At 55.9% G+C, this 13,401-nt stretch overlaps 1 protein-coding gene across 1 annotated transcript; it reads right to left on the reverse strand.

Annotated features, from left to right (window-relative positions):
- Positions 1-771: 771 nt before the first annotated feature.
- Positions 772-7,781, reverse strand: LOC136000655 (sushi, nidogen and EGF-like domain-containing protein 1). Its single transcript, XM_065654586.1, has 6 exons — positions 7,771-7,781; positions 7,114-7,157; positions 5,976-6,159; positions 4,093-4,492; positions 2,851-2,988; positions 772-1,038 (listed from the first exon to the last, which is right to left on the reverse strand). The coding sequence occupies exons 1-6, from the start codon at positions 7,779-7,781 to the stop codon at positions 772-774; spliced, it is 1,044 nt and encodes a 347-aa protein (XP_065510658.1).
- Between the last annotated feature and the right edge of the window lie 5,620 nt (positions 7,782-13,401).

Consider the following 13,401-nt stretch of genomic DNA (forward strand, 5'->3'; position numbering starts at 1 on the left):
TCGGGGGGGTTGGGGACACGCGTGACCCGCGGGTGACACAGACACGGACACGCGCTGCTGGGCAGGAGTTTATTTGGTGTTTCCATGGCAACGGCTCCGGGGGCGGCTCCTTCTGCGGGGGGGGAGGGGGGACTTCAGGGGACCCAGGCGTTCGGGAGGGACCCAGGCGTCCGGGTGTCCCCCCACTCTCCAAAGGACCCAGGTGTCCGGCCGCCCTCCAAAAGAGGACCCAGGCATCCGGGTGTCAACCACCCTCAGGTGCCCCCCACCCCAAGAGGGACCCAGGAGTCCGGGCACCCCCCCCCCACTGCAAAGAGGACCCAGGCGTCCGGCTGTTCCCCACCCCCTCAAAATAGACCCAGGCATCCAAGTGCCCTCAAAAGAGGACCCAGGCGTTCGGGTGCCCCTCACCCCCAAGTGCTCCCCACCCCCACAAAGGGATCCAGGCATCCGGGGGACCCAGGAGTTCGGGAGGGGACCCAGGAGTTCAGGAGGGACCCAGGAGTTCGGGAGGGACCCAGGAGTTCGGGAGGAACCCAGGAGTTCAGGAGGGACCCAGGAGTTCGGGAGGGACCCAGGAGTTCGGGAGGGGACCCAGGAGTTCGGGAGGGACCCAGGAGTTCGGGAGGAACCCAGGAGTTCAGGAGGGACCCAGGAGTTCGGGAGGGGACCCAGGAGTTCGGGAGGGACCCAGGAGTCCGGGGGGGGGGACCCAGGAGTTCAGAAGGGACCCAGGCATTCGGGGAGGGGGACCCAGGCGTCCGGGCGGCCTCACCACCGGCACAGATAGACCCTCTCCCGGGTGCTGGGGCGCGGGGGGGTCGTGGTGACGTCATCGGCGGGCTCCCCGGTGACATCATCGGGGGCGCCCCCGGGGGGGACATCGGGGGGTCCAGGGGTGACGACGTCGACGTCGACGCGGAAAATCCACCTCCCGGGGACGCCCACGTTGGTGCCGCGCGCGACGCCCAGGACCCGCGGGGAGCGCGACCCGGGGAGGGTGGCGTAGTGGGCAGGATCCCCGCTGTTAAACCCGGCCTAAGGGGGGTTGGCAGCGGGAGTCGGGCCCCAATCCTCCGGAATTTGCCCCGAAACCTCTTAATTCTGCCCCGAATCCTCTGAATTCCGCCTCAAATCCTCTGAATTCCGCCCCAAATCCTCTTCATTCTGCCCCGAATCATCTTAATTCTGCCCCAAATCCTCTTAATTCCGCCCCGAATCCTCTTAATTCCGCCCCAAATCCTCTTAATTCTGCCCCGAATCATCTTAATTCTGGCTCAAATCCTCTTAATTCCACCCCAAATCCTCTTAATTCCGCCCCAAATCCTCTTAATTCCGCCCCAAATCCTCTTAATTCTGCCCCAAATCCTCTTAATTCTGGCTCAAATTCTCAGAATTCTGCCCAAATCCCCCCAATTTTACCCCAAATTTCCCCATTTCCCCCCCAGCGCCGGCCCCTAGTGGGGCGCCACGATGTCCCCATGTCCCCAAATCCCCCAAATTTCCCCCAAATTCCCCCAAATCCCCCCCAGCGCCGGCCCCTAGTGGGGCGCCACGCTGTCCCCATGTCCCCAAATCCCCCAAATTTCCCCCAAATCCCCCAAATTTCCCCCAAATTCCCCTAAATCCCCCCCAGCGCCAGCCCCTAGTGGGGCGCCACGCTGTCCCCATGTCCCCAAATCCCCCAAATTTCCCCCAAATCCCCCCCAGCGCTGGCCCCTAGTGGGGAGCCGAGTGTCCCCATGTCCCCAAATCCCCCAAATTTCCCCAAATCCCCCAATTTTCCCCCAAATTTCCCCCCCAGCGCCAGCCCCTAGTGGGGCGCCACGATGTCCCCATGTCCCCAAATCCCCCAAATTTCCCCAAAATCCCCCATTTTCCCCCAAATTTCCCCCCCAGCGCCGGCCCCTAGTGGGGCGCCACGATGTCCCCATGTCCCCAAATCCCCCAAATTTCCCCCAAATCCCCCCCAGCGCTGGCCCCTAGTGGGGAGCCGAGTGTCCCCATGTCCCCAAATCCCCCAAATCCCCCCAAATTTCCCCCAAATCCCCCCATTTTCCCCCAAATTTCCCCATTTCCCCCCCAGTGCCAGCCCCTAGTGGGGCGCCACGATGTCCCCATGTCCCCAAATCCCCCAAATTTCCCCCAAATCCCCCAAATTTCCCCCAAATTCCCCCAAATCCCCCCCAGCGCCGGCCCCTAATGGGGCACCACAATGTCCCCATGTCCCCAAATCCCCCAAATTTCCCCAAAATCCCCCCATTTTCCCCCAAATTTCCCCATTTCCCCCCCAGTGCCGGCCCCTAGTGGGGCGCCACGATGTCCCCATGTCCCCAAATCCCCCAATTTTCCCCAAAATCCCCCCAAATTTCCCCCAAATTTCCCCATTTCCCCCCCAGCGCCGGCCCCTAGTGGGGCGCCACGATGTCCCCATGTCCCCAAATCCCCCAAATTTCCCCCAAATCCCCCATTTTCCCCCAAATTTCCCCATTTCCCCCCCAGCGCCAGCCCCTAGTGGGGCGCCACGATGTCCCCATGTCCCCAAATCCCCCAAATTTCCCCCAAATCCCCCAAATTTCCCCCAAATTCCCCCAAATCCCCCCCAGCGCTGGGCCCTAGTGGGGAGCCGAGTGTCCCCATGTCCCCAAATCCCCCAAATTTCCCCCAAATCCCCCCAAATTTCCCCCAAATTTCCCCATTTCCCCCCCAGCGCCGGCCCCTAGTGGGGCGCCACGCTGTCCCCATGTCCCCAAATCCCCCTGATTTCCCCCCGAATGCCCCATGTCTCGCCGCCGCCCGCCCTGGCGCTGTCCCCGCGCTGTCCCCGCGCTGTCCCCGCGCTGTCCCCACCTGTGCCGCCGTCCCCCCCAGCCCGGTGTGCGCGTCGCCCTGGTTGGCGATTCCCGTGGTCCAGCTCAGGTCGCCGTAGTTGAACATGACGTAGGAGTTGACGCCGTTGGTGGCCAGGACGGCCTGGAAGGTGTTCACCTGCGGGGGGTCACCGTGTCCCCTCAGGTCCCCCTGTCCCCCTGTCCCCATGTCCCCATGTCCCCATGTCCCCATATCCCCATGTCCCCCTGTCCCCATGTCCCCATATCCCCCTGTCCCACTGTCCCCCTGTCCCTCTGTCCCCATGTCCCCATGTCCCCCTGTCCCCCTGTCCCCCTGTCCCCATGTCCCCCTGTCCCCATATCCCCCTGTCCCCCCGTCCCCATGTCCCCATGTCCCCATGTCCCCATATCCCCCTGTCCCCCTGTCCCCCTGTCCCCATGTCCCCATGTCCCCATGTCCCCCTGTTCCCATGTCCCCATATCCCCCTGTCCCCATGTCCCCATGTCCCCATATCCCCCTGTCCCCACATCCCCCTGTCCCCACATCCCCCTGTCCCCATGTCCCCATATCCCCCTGTCCCCCTGTCCCCCTGTCCCCCTGTCCCCATGTCCCCATGTCCCCCTGTCCCCCTGTCCCCATATCCCCATGTCCCCACATCCCCCTGTCCCCATGTCCCCATGTCCCCCTGTCCCCATATCCCCCTGTCCCCATGTCCCCATGTCCCCCTGTCCCCCTGTCCCCCTGTCCCCATGTCCCCCGTCCCCATATTCCCATATCCCCCTGTCCCCACATCCCCCTGTCCCCATGTCCCCTTGTCCCCCTGTCCCCCTGTCCCCATGTCCCCATGTCCCCATGTCCCCCTGTCCCCCTGTCCCCATATCCCCCTGTCCCCCTGTCCCCATGTCCCCCTGTCCCCCTGTCCCCCTGTCCCCATGTCCCCCTGTCCCCATATCCCCATATCCCCATGTCCCCACATCCCCCTGTCCCCATGTCCCTGTGTCCCCCTGTCCCCATATCCCCCTGTCCCCATGTCCCCCTGTCCCCATATCCCCCTGTCCCCATGTCCCCATGTCCCCCTGTCCCCCTGTCCCCCTGTCCCCATGTCCCCCGTCCCCATATTCCCATATACCCCTGTCCCCACATCCCCCTGTCCCCCTGTCCCCATGTCCCCCTGTCCCTTTGTCCCCCTGTCCCCATGTCCCCATGTCCCCCTGTCCCCACATCCCCCTGTCCCCACGTCCCCACACCCCCCCACGTCACCTTCTGGGTGGCCGCCCCGAAGAACGTCACCCGGTCCCATGTGGCCACGAAGGCCCACGTGGGCGGTGGCCCGGGGGAGGGGACGGCGGTGACAATGTCCCGTCCCAGCCGCGCCAGCAGCGCCGGTTGGCGGCTCTGCCGGTAGAAAACGTCCCCGGCCAGGCGCGTGTCCACGTCCGCCCAGAACGGGGCCAGCAGGGGGCGCTGGGGCAGCGGGAAGGGCTCGGGGGTAAATTCGGGGACCCCCACGCCGAAGGACACGACCCCGTTGTTGTTGACCTGCGGGGGGCAGAGGGTGACGCCGGGCCGGGGGACAATGACCGTGGGGACGGCGCGTGTGGGTGGTGCGGTCGTGGAGACGTCAACCGTGGGGATGTCTCCAACTTTGATGTCGCCCAACCTGTGATGTCCCCAACCCTTGACGTCCCCACCCCCAGTGTCCCCAGCCCATGATGTCCCCAACTCTTGATGTCCCCCAACCTTGACGTCCTCAACCCTTGATGTCAACAACCTTGACGTCCCCAACCATAGTGTCCCCAACCTTGATGTCCTCAACCCTTGATGTCCCCAACCTTGATGTCCCCAACCTTGATGTCCCCAACCCATGATGTCCCCAACTCTTGATGTCCCCAACCTTGCTGTCCTCAACCCTTGATGTCCCCAACCCTTGATGTCCCCAACCTTGATGTCCCCAACCCTTGATGTCCCCAACCCTTGATGTCAACAACCTTGACGTCCCCAACCATAGTGTCCCCAACCTTGATGTCCTCAACCCTTGATGTCCCCAACCTTGATGTCCCCAACCCATGATGTCCCCAACCATAGTGTCCCCAACCTTGATGTCCTCAACCCTTGATGTCCCCAACCTTGATGTCCCCAACTCTTGATGTCCCCAACCTTGATATCCTCAACCCTTGATGTCCCCAACCTTGATGTCCCCAACTCTTGATGTCCCCAACTCTTGATGTCCCCAACCTTGGTGTCCTCAACCCTTGATGTCCTCAACCTTGATGTCCCCAACTCTTGATGTCCCCAACTCTTGATGTCCCCAACCTTGGTGTCCTCAACACTTGATGTCCTCAACCCTTGATGTCCCCAACCTTGATGTCCCCAACTCTTGATGTCCCCAACCCATGATGTCCCCAACCATAGTGTCCCCAACCTTGATGTCCCCAACCTTGATGTCCCCAACTGTGATGTCACCCAACTCTTGATGTCCCCAACCTTGATGTCCCCACCCCCAGTGTCCCCATCCCCAGTGTCCCCAGCCCATGATGTCCCCAACCTTGATGTCCCCAACCCATGATGTCCCCAACCATAGTGTCCCCAACCTTGATGTCCTCAACCCTTGATGTCCCCAACCTTGATGTCCCCACTCCCAGTGTCCCCATTCCCAGTGTCCCCAACCCATGATGTCCCCAACCTTGGTGTCCCCAACCCATGATGTCCCCAACCATAGTGTCCCCAACCTTGATGTCCTCAACCCTCGATGTCCCCAACCCATGTTGTCCTCAACCCTCGATGTCCCCAACCTTGATGTTCTCAACCCTTGATGTCCTCAACCCTTGATGTCCCCAACCCATGATGTCCCCAACCTTGATGTCCCCAACCTTGACATCCCCACTCCCAGTGTCCCCATCCCCAGTGTTCCCAGCCCATGATGTCCCCAACCTTGATGTCCCCAACCTTGATGTCCCCAACCCATGATGTCCCCAACCATAGTGTCCCCAACCTTGATGTCCTCAACCCTTGATGTCCCCAACCCATGACGTCCCCAACCTTGATGTCCCCAACCCATGGTGTCCCCAACCTTGATGTCCCCAACTGTGATGTCACCCAACTCTTGATGTCCCCAACCTTGATGTCCCCAACCGTGACGTCACCCAACCCTCGATGTCCCCACCCCCCGACGTCCCCGCGTCCCCGTGTCACCCACGTAGACGGTGCGGTGGGCGTGGCCGTAGAAGGGGAACGTCTCCCATAGGTGGATCTCGGGGCTCATCCCATCGTCCTCGCGGGGTGTGGCCGTGTCCCCAACTTGGGGACCGAAGGGGTAGAGGACGCCCCCTAGAGCGGGGGCTGGGGACACGGCGCCCGTCAGGGACCCGGGCTGGGGGGACACGCGGCGCCCCCTGCTGGCTCCTGGGGGGCTCCCGGGGACCCCCCCAAGTCACCCAGGTGTCCCATGGGTGTCCCCTTGTCCCCAGTGTCCCCCCAAGTCACCCACGTGTCCCATGGGTGTCCCCGTGTGTCCTCAAGTCACCCAGGTGTCCCCAGTGTCCCCATGTCACTCGGGGGTCCCATGGGTGTCCCCCGTGTCCCCAGATGCCCCCATGTCACCCAGGTGTCCCATGGGTGTCCCCAGATGTCCCCATGTCACTCAGGGGTCCCATGGGTGTCCCCCGTGTCCCCAGGTGTCCCCAAGTCACCCAGGTGTCCCATGGGTGTCCCCAGATGTCCCCATGTCACTCGGGGGTCCCATGGGTGTCCCCAGATGCCCCCATGTCACCCAGGTGTCCCATGGGTGTCCCCAGATGTCCCCATGTCACTCGGGGGTCCCATGGGTGTCCCCCGTGTCCCCAGGTGTCCCCAAGTCACCCAGGTGTCCCATGGGTGTCCCCATGTGTCCCCATGTCACTCGGGGGTCCCATGGGTGTCCCCCGTGTCCCCAGGTGTCCTCAAGTCACCCAGGTGTCCCCAGTGTCTCCCCAAGTCGCCCAGGTGTCCCATGGGTGTCCCCATGTGTCCTCAAGTCACCCGGGTGTCCCCAGGGTCCCCAGTGTCCCCATGTCACTTGGGGGTCCCATGGGTGTCCTCAGGTGTCCCCAGATGTCCCCATGACACTCAGGGGTCCCATGGGTGTCCCCAAGTGTCCCCCAGGTCACCCAGGTGTCCCCAGTGTCCCCATGTCACTTGGGGGTCCCATGGGTGTCCCCCGTGTCCCCAGGTGTCCCCAAGTCACCCAGGTGTCCCATGGGTGCCCCCTTTGTCCCCAGGTGTCCCCAACTGTCCCCTACTCACCCACGTAGCTGAGGAGGAGGAGGACGGGAGTGACCTTCACCTGCCTGCGGGGACGGGAGTGTCACCTCATGTCCCACTGTCCCCTTGTCCCCCTGTCCGCATGTCCCCATATCCCCCTGTCCCCCTGTCCCCATGTCCCCATGTCCCCACATCCCCCTGTCCCCATGTCCCCCTGTCCCCCTGTCCCCATGTCCCCATATCCCCCTGTCCCCATGTCCCCATATCCCCCATGTCCCCATGTCCCCACATCCCCCTGTCCCCATGTCCCCCTGTCCCCCTGTCCCCATGTCCCCATGTCCCCATGTCCCCACATCCCCCTGTCCCCATGTCCCCATGTCCCCATGTCCCCACATCCCCCTGTCCCCATGTCCCCATATCCCCCTGTCCCCATGTCCCCCATCCCCCTGTCCCCATATCCCCCTGTCCCCTGTCCCCATGTCCCCATGTCCCCTTGTCCCCACGTCCCCATGTCCCCCCGTATCCCCATATCCCCATGTCCCCCATCCCCCTGTCCCCATATCCCCCTGTCCCTTGTCCCCATGTCCCCATGTCCCCCTGTCCCCATGTCCCCATGTCCCCCCGTATCCCCATATCCCCCTGTCCCCCGTCCCCCTGTCCCCATATCCCCCCACGTCCCCCTGTCTGTCCCCCACTCACCGCTGCCCCATGGTGACACTGGTGACACTGGTGACACTGGTGTCCCTGCGGTGGCCTCAGCCCCTTTATCCCCAGGTTGGGGACACCCGGGGTGGGGAAGAGGTGACACCTCCCAGTGCCCCGGGCGCTTCCTGCTCTGCCCGCAGGCGATACTGGGAGGGACTGGGAGGGACTGGGGGGGGAATGGGGGGACTGGGAGGGACTGGGACATACTGGGAGGATGGGGGACATACTGGGGGGACTGGGGACACTGTTGGGGGGGATACTGGGGGGAGTGGGAGGGACTGGGAGGGACTGGGGGGGAACTGGGATGGACTGGGGACACTGGTGGGGGACACTGGGGGGAACTGGGATGGCCTGGGAGGGGGAACTGGGAGCACCGGGGGGTCAACTGGGAACACTGGGGTGAACTGGGATGGACTGGGGGGAACACTGGGGGGAACTGGGATGGAGTGGGAGGGACTGGGAGCGCTGGGGGGGGGGGGACTGGGGATACTGAGTGGGACTGGGAACACTGAGGGGGATACTGGGGATACTGGTGGGGAGACTGGAGGAGACTGGGGGGGACACTGGGGTGAACTGGGATGCACTGGGAGTGGACTGGGATATACTGGGGGAGTGGAACTGGGGACACTGGAGGGGACTGGGAGCACTGGGAGTGATACTGGAGGAGACTGGGACGCACATGCGGGGGGACTGGGACATACTGGGGATACTGGGAGGGACTGGGAGCACTGGAGGGGGATACTGGGGAGGACTGGGAGGACACTGGGGTGAACTGGGATGCACTGGGAGTGGACTGGGATATACTGGGGAGTGGAACTGGGGACACTGGAGGGAACTGGGAGCACTGGGAGTGATACTGGAGGAGACTGGAGGTGACTGGGACGCACATGCGGGGGGACTGGGACATACTGGGGATACTGGGAGGGACTGGGAGCACTGGAGGGGGATACTGGGGAGGACTGGGAGGACACTGGGGTGAACTGGGATGCACTGGGAGTGGACTGGGATATACTGGGGGAGTGGAACTGGGGACACTGGAGGGGACTGGGAGCACTGGGAGCGAAACTGGGGACACTGGGAGGGGACCCAGGCGTCCGGGTTCCTCCCCCTCCCCCATCCCCCGAGGGGACCCAGGCGTCCGGGTGGTGGCGGGAAATATTGACCGAATGACGTCATGAAGGGGGGGACAAGAAGCGCCCCGGGCAGGACCGGGCTGGAAGGGACCCAGGCGTCCGGGAGGGACCCAGGCGTCCGGGTGGCCCTTCCCCCCAGAAAAGAAAAAATCCAATTTCTTCCTCCTTTAGCCCCATTTTTTGGTGATTTTTTAATGTAAATTTAACACATTTTTTGGGGGGGAGTGGGGGTGGAATATCAGATTTGGGGGAGAAAAATCTCAAGTTTTGGGGGGAGGAAATTGTCACATTTCTGGGGGAAAAAACCCTCAGATTTTGGGGAGGGAAGAAAATCTCAAATTTGGGGGAGAAAATAAGCAAATTTAGGGGAGAAAAATCTCAAATTTAGGGGTGAAAAATCTCAAATTTGGGGGAGGAAAATCTCAAATTTAGGGGTGAAAAATCTCAAATTTAGGGGAGAAAAATCTCAAATTTGGGGGAGGAAAATCTCAAATTTGGGGGTGGAAAATCTCATATTTAGGGGAGAAAAATCTCAAATTTGGGGGTGGAAAATCTCAAATTTGGGGGAGAAAAATCTCAAATTTGGGGGGAGGAAAATCTCAAATTTAGGGGAGAAAAATCTCAAATTTAGGGGTGAAAAAATCTCAAATTTGGGGGAGGAAAATCTCAAATTTGAGGGAGAAAATCTCAAATTTGAGGGAGGAAAATCTCAAATTTGGGGGGGAAAATAACCAAATCTAGGGGAGAAAAATCTCAAATTTAGGGGTGAAAAAATCTCAAATTTGGGGGAGGAAAATCTCAAATTTGGGGGAAAAAATCTCGAATTTGTGGGAGAAAAATATCAAATTTGGTGGAGGAAAATCTCAAATTTGGGGGAGAAAATAACCAAATTTAGGGGAGAAAAATTTCAAATTTAGGGGTGAAAAATCTCAAATTTTGGGGAGGAAAATCTCAAATTTAGGGGAGAAAATAACCAAATCTAGGGGAGAAAAATCTCAAATTTAGGGGTGAAAAAATCTCAAATTTGGGGGAGGAAAATCTCAAATTTGGGGGAAAAAATCTCAAATTTGTGGGAGAAAAACATCAAATTTGGTGGAGGAAAATCTCAAATTTGGGGGAGAAAATAACCAAATTTAGGGGAGAAAAATCTCAAATTTAGGGGTGAAAAATCTCAAATTTGGGGGAGGAAAATCTCAAATTTAGGGGAGAAAAATGTCAAATTTGGGGGTGGAAAATCTCAAATTTGGGGGAAAAAAATCTCAAATTTGTGGGAGAAAAATATCAAATTTGAGGGAGGAAAATCTCAAATTTGGGGGGGAAAATAACCAAATTTAGGGGAGAAAAATCTCAAATTTAGGGGTGAAAAAATCTCAGATTTGCGGGAGGAAAATCTCAAATTTGGGGGAAAAAATCTCAAATTTGTGGGAGAAAAATATCCAATTTGGTGGAGGAAAATCTCAAATTTGAGGGAGGAAAATCTCAAATTTGGGGGAAAATATCTCAAGTTTTGGAGAGAAAAATCTCAAGTGTTGGAAAAGCAAAAATGCAACTTTTTCCCTATCTGCTTCCTTTTTGCAGCGATGACATCACCGATGACATCACCGACGGGGTGGCGTCCAAATTCTGGGCGTCCAAATGTCGCTTTTTTTGGCATCGCTGAGCAAAAATTAAAACACAAAAAGAGAACCTGAGAAAATTAGATGTTAACCCTTCACGTTTTGAGCTGTTTTCCCACTTTTTTAGGGTGTTTTCCCACTTTTTTAGGGTGTTTTCCCTTTTTCTCTTTTGTTCGGGGAGTATTTTTGGGGCTTTTTCTTCTTTTCTGTCCTTTTTTGGGGGCTCTTCTCTTTTTTCTCTCATTTTTGGGGCTCTTTGCTCTTTTGTCCCTTTTTAATTTTTTTTCCCTCCCTTTTCTGTGCGTTTTTGGGCTGTTTGGGGGACATTTTATCTGTTTTTAAGAATCTTTAAACTCTTTCTTTTCCCCTATTTTCTCCCATTTTTTCTCTCGTTTTTTGGCTCTTTTTTCCCCCATTTTCTCTCTTTTTTTGGGCCCTTTTCTCTCTTTTTGGGGCCCTTTCCGCTCTTTTTTGGGCCCTTTTCACTCTTTTGGGGCCCTTTTCACTCTTTTTTGGGCCATTTTTACTCTTTTGGGGCCCTTTTCTTTCATTTTTTGGGGCTATTTTCCTTCTTTTCCCTCTTTTTTTGGGCCCTTTCTCTCATTTTTGGGCCCTTTCCTCTCTTTTTTGGGGCCCTTTTCTCTCTTTTTGGGGTTATTTTCCCTCTTTTTTGGGCCATTTTTACTCTTTTGGGGCCCTTTCCTCTCATTTTTTGGGGCTATTTTCCCTCTTTTTTGGGCCCTTTTCTCTCATTTTTTGGGTTATTTTCCCTCTTTTTTGGGCCCTTTTCTCTCATTTTTGGGCCCTTTCCTCTCTTTTTTTGGGCCCTTTTCTTCTTTTTTTTGGGCCCTTTTCTCTCTTTTGGGGCCATTTTCACTCTTTTGAGGCCCTTTTCTCTGATTTTTTGGGTTATTTTCCCTCTTTTTTGGGCCATTTTCACTCTTGGGACCCTTTTCTCTCATTTTTTGGGGATATTTTCCCTCTTTTTTGGGCCCTTTTCTCTCATTTTTTGGCCCTTTTCTCTCATTTTTTGGGGCTATTTTCCCTCTTTTTTGGGCCCTTTTCTCTCATTTTTGGGCCCTTTCCTCTCTTTTTTTGGGCCCTTTTCTTCTTTTTTTGGGCCCTTTTCTCTCTTTTGGGGCCATTTTCACTCTTTTGAGGCCCTTTTCTCTCATTTTTTGGGTTATTTTCCCTCTTTTTTGGGCCATTTTCACTCTTGGGGCCCTTTTCTCTCATTTTTTGGGGATATTTTCCCTCTTTTTTGGGCCCTTTTCTCTCATTTTTTGGCCCTTTTCTCTCATTTTTTGGGGCTATTTTCCCTCTTTTTTGGGCCCTTTTCTCTCTTTTTTGGGGCCCTTTTCTCTCTTTTTTGGGCCCTTTTCACTCTTTTGGGGCAATTTTCACTCTTTTGAGGCCCTTTTCTCTCATTTTTTGGGTTATTTTCCCTCTTTTTTGGGCCATTTTCACTCTTTTGGGACCCTTTTCTCTCATTTTTTGGGTTATTTTCCCTCTTTTTTGGGCCCTTTTCTCTCATTTTTGGGCCCTTTCCTCTCTTTTTTTGGGCCCTTTTCTTCTTTTTTTGGGCCCTTTTCTCTCTTTTGGGGCCATTTTCACTCTTTTGAGGCCCTTTTCTCTCATTTTTTGGGTTATTTTCCCTCTTTTTTGGGCCATTTTCACTCTTGGGGCCCTTTTCTCTCATTTTTTGGGGATATTTTCCCTCTTTTTTGAGCCCTTTTCTCTCATTTTGGGGCCCTTTTCTCTCATTTTTTGGGGCTATTTTCCCTCTTTTTTGGGCCCTTTTCTCTCATTTTTGGGCCCTTTCCTCTCTTTTTTTGGGCCCTTTTCTTCTTTTTTTGGGCCCTTTTCTCTCTTTTGGGGCCATTTTCACTCTTTTGAGGCCCTTTTCTCTCATTTTTTGGGTTATTTTCCCTCTTTTTTGGGCCATTTTCACTCTTGGGGCCCTTTTCTCTCATTTTTTGGGGATATTTTCCCTCTTTTTTGAGCCCTTTTCTCTCATTTTGGGGCCCTTTTCTCTCATTTTTTGGGGCTATTTTCCCTCTTTTTTGGGCCCTTTTCTCTCATTTTTGGGCCCTTTCCTCTCTTTTTTTGGGCCCTTTTCTTCTTTTTTTGGGCCCTTTTCTCTCTTTTGGGGCCATTTTCACTCTTTTGAGGCCCTTTTCTCTCATTTTTTGGGTTATTTTCCCTCTTTTTTGGGCCATTTTCACTCTTGGGGCCCTTTTCTCTCATTTTTGGGGGCTGTTTTCCCTCTTTTTTGGGCCCTTTCCTCTCTTTTTTGGGCCCTTTTCTTCTCTTTTTGGGCCATTTTCACTCTTGGGACCCTTTTCTCTCATTTTTTGGGGATATTTTCCCTCTTTTTTGGGCCCTTTTCTCTCATTTTTTGGCCCTTTTCTCTCATTTTTTGAGGCTATTTTCCCTCTTTTCGGGCCCTTTTCTCTTATTTTGGGGCCCTTTTCTCTCATTTTTTTGGGGCTATTTTCCCTCTTTTTTTGGGGCCCTTTTCTCTCTTCTTTGGGGCCGAATTCCCCTATTTTTTGGGGCTATTTTCCCATTTTTTGGCCTTCTGCCCACCCCCCAATTTCTGCAAGAACTCCCCCAATTCTTCTCCCTCCGCCCTCTTGTGTAATTTCACCCAAACAAACAAACAAAAAAATTCCCCAGATTTAGCAATTCCAACAATATTTTTGCCGTTTCCATCAAGCCCCGGCCTGGTGGGACCCAAAATGACGCATTTCTCCCCTTTTTCACCTTTTTTTCCGGCCAAAAATGATGTCAAAGCACCAGGCGGGGTCGGTCCCCGGGGCCCTTTGTGTTTCTCGTTTTTCGTGGGGATTTTTTCTGATTATTTTCCCTATTTC

This window comes from Caloenas nicobarica, chromosome 34 (assembly GCF_036013445.1).
Source record: "Caloenas nicobarica isolate bCalNic1 chromosome 34, bCalNic1.hap1, whole genome shotgun sequence".
In the NCBI taxonomy this organism is placed as follows: domain Eukaryota; kingdom Metazoa; phylum Chordata; class Aves; order Columbiformes; family Columbidae; genus Caloenas; species Caloenas nicobarica.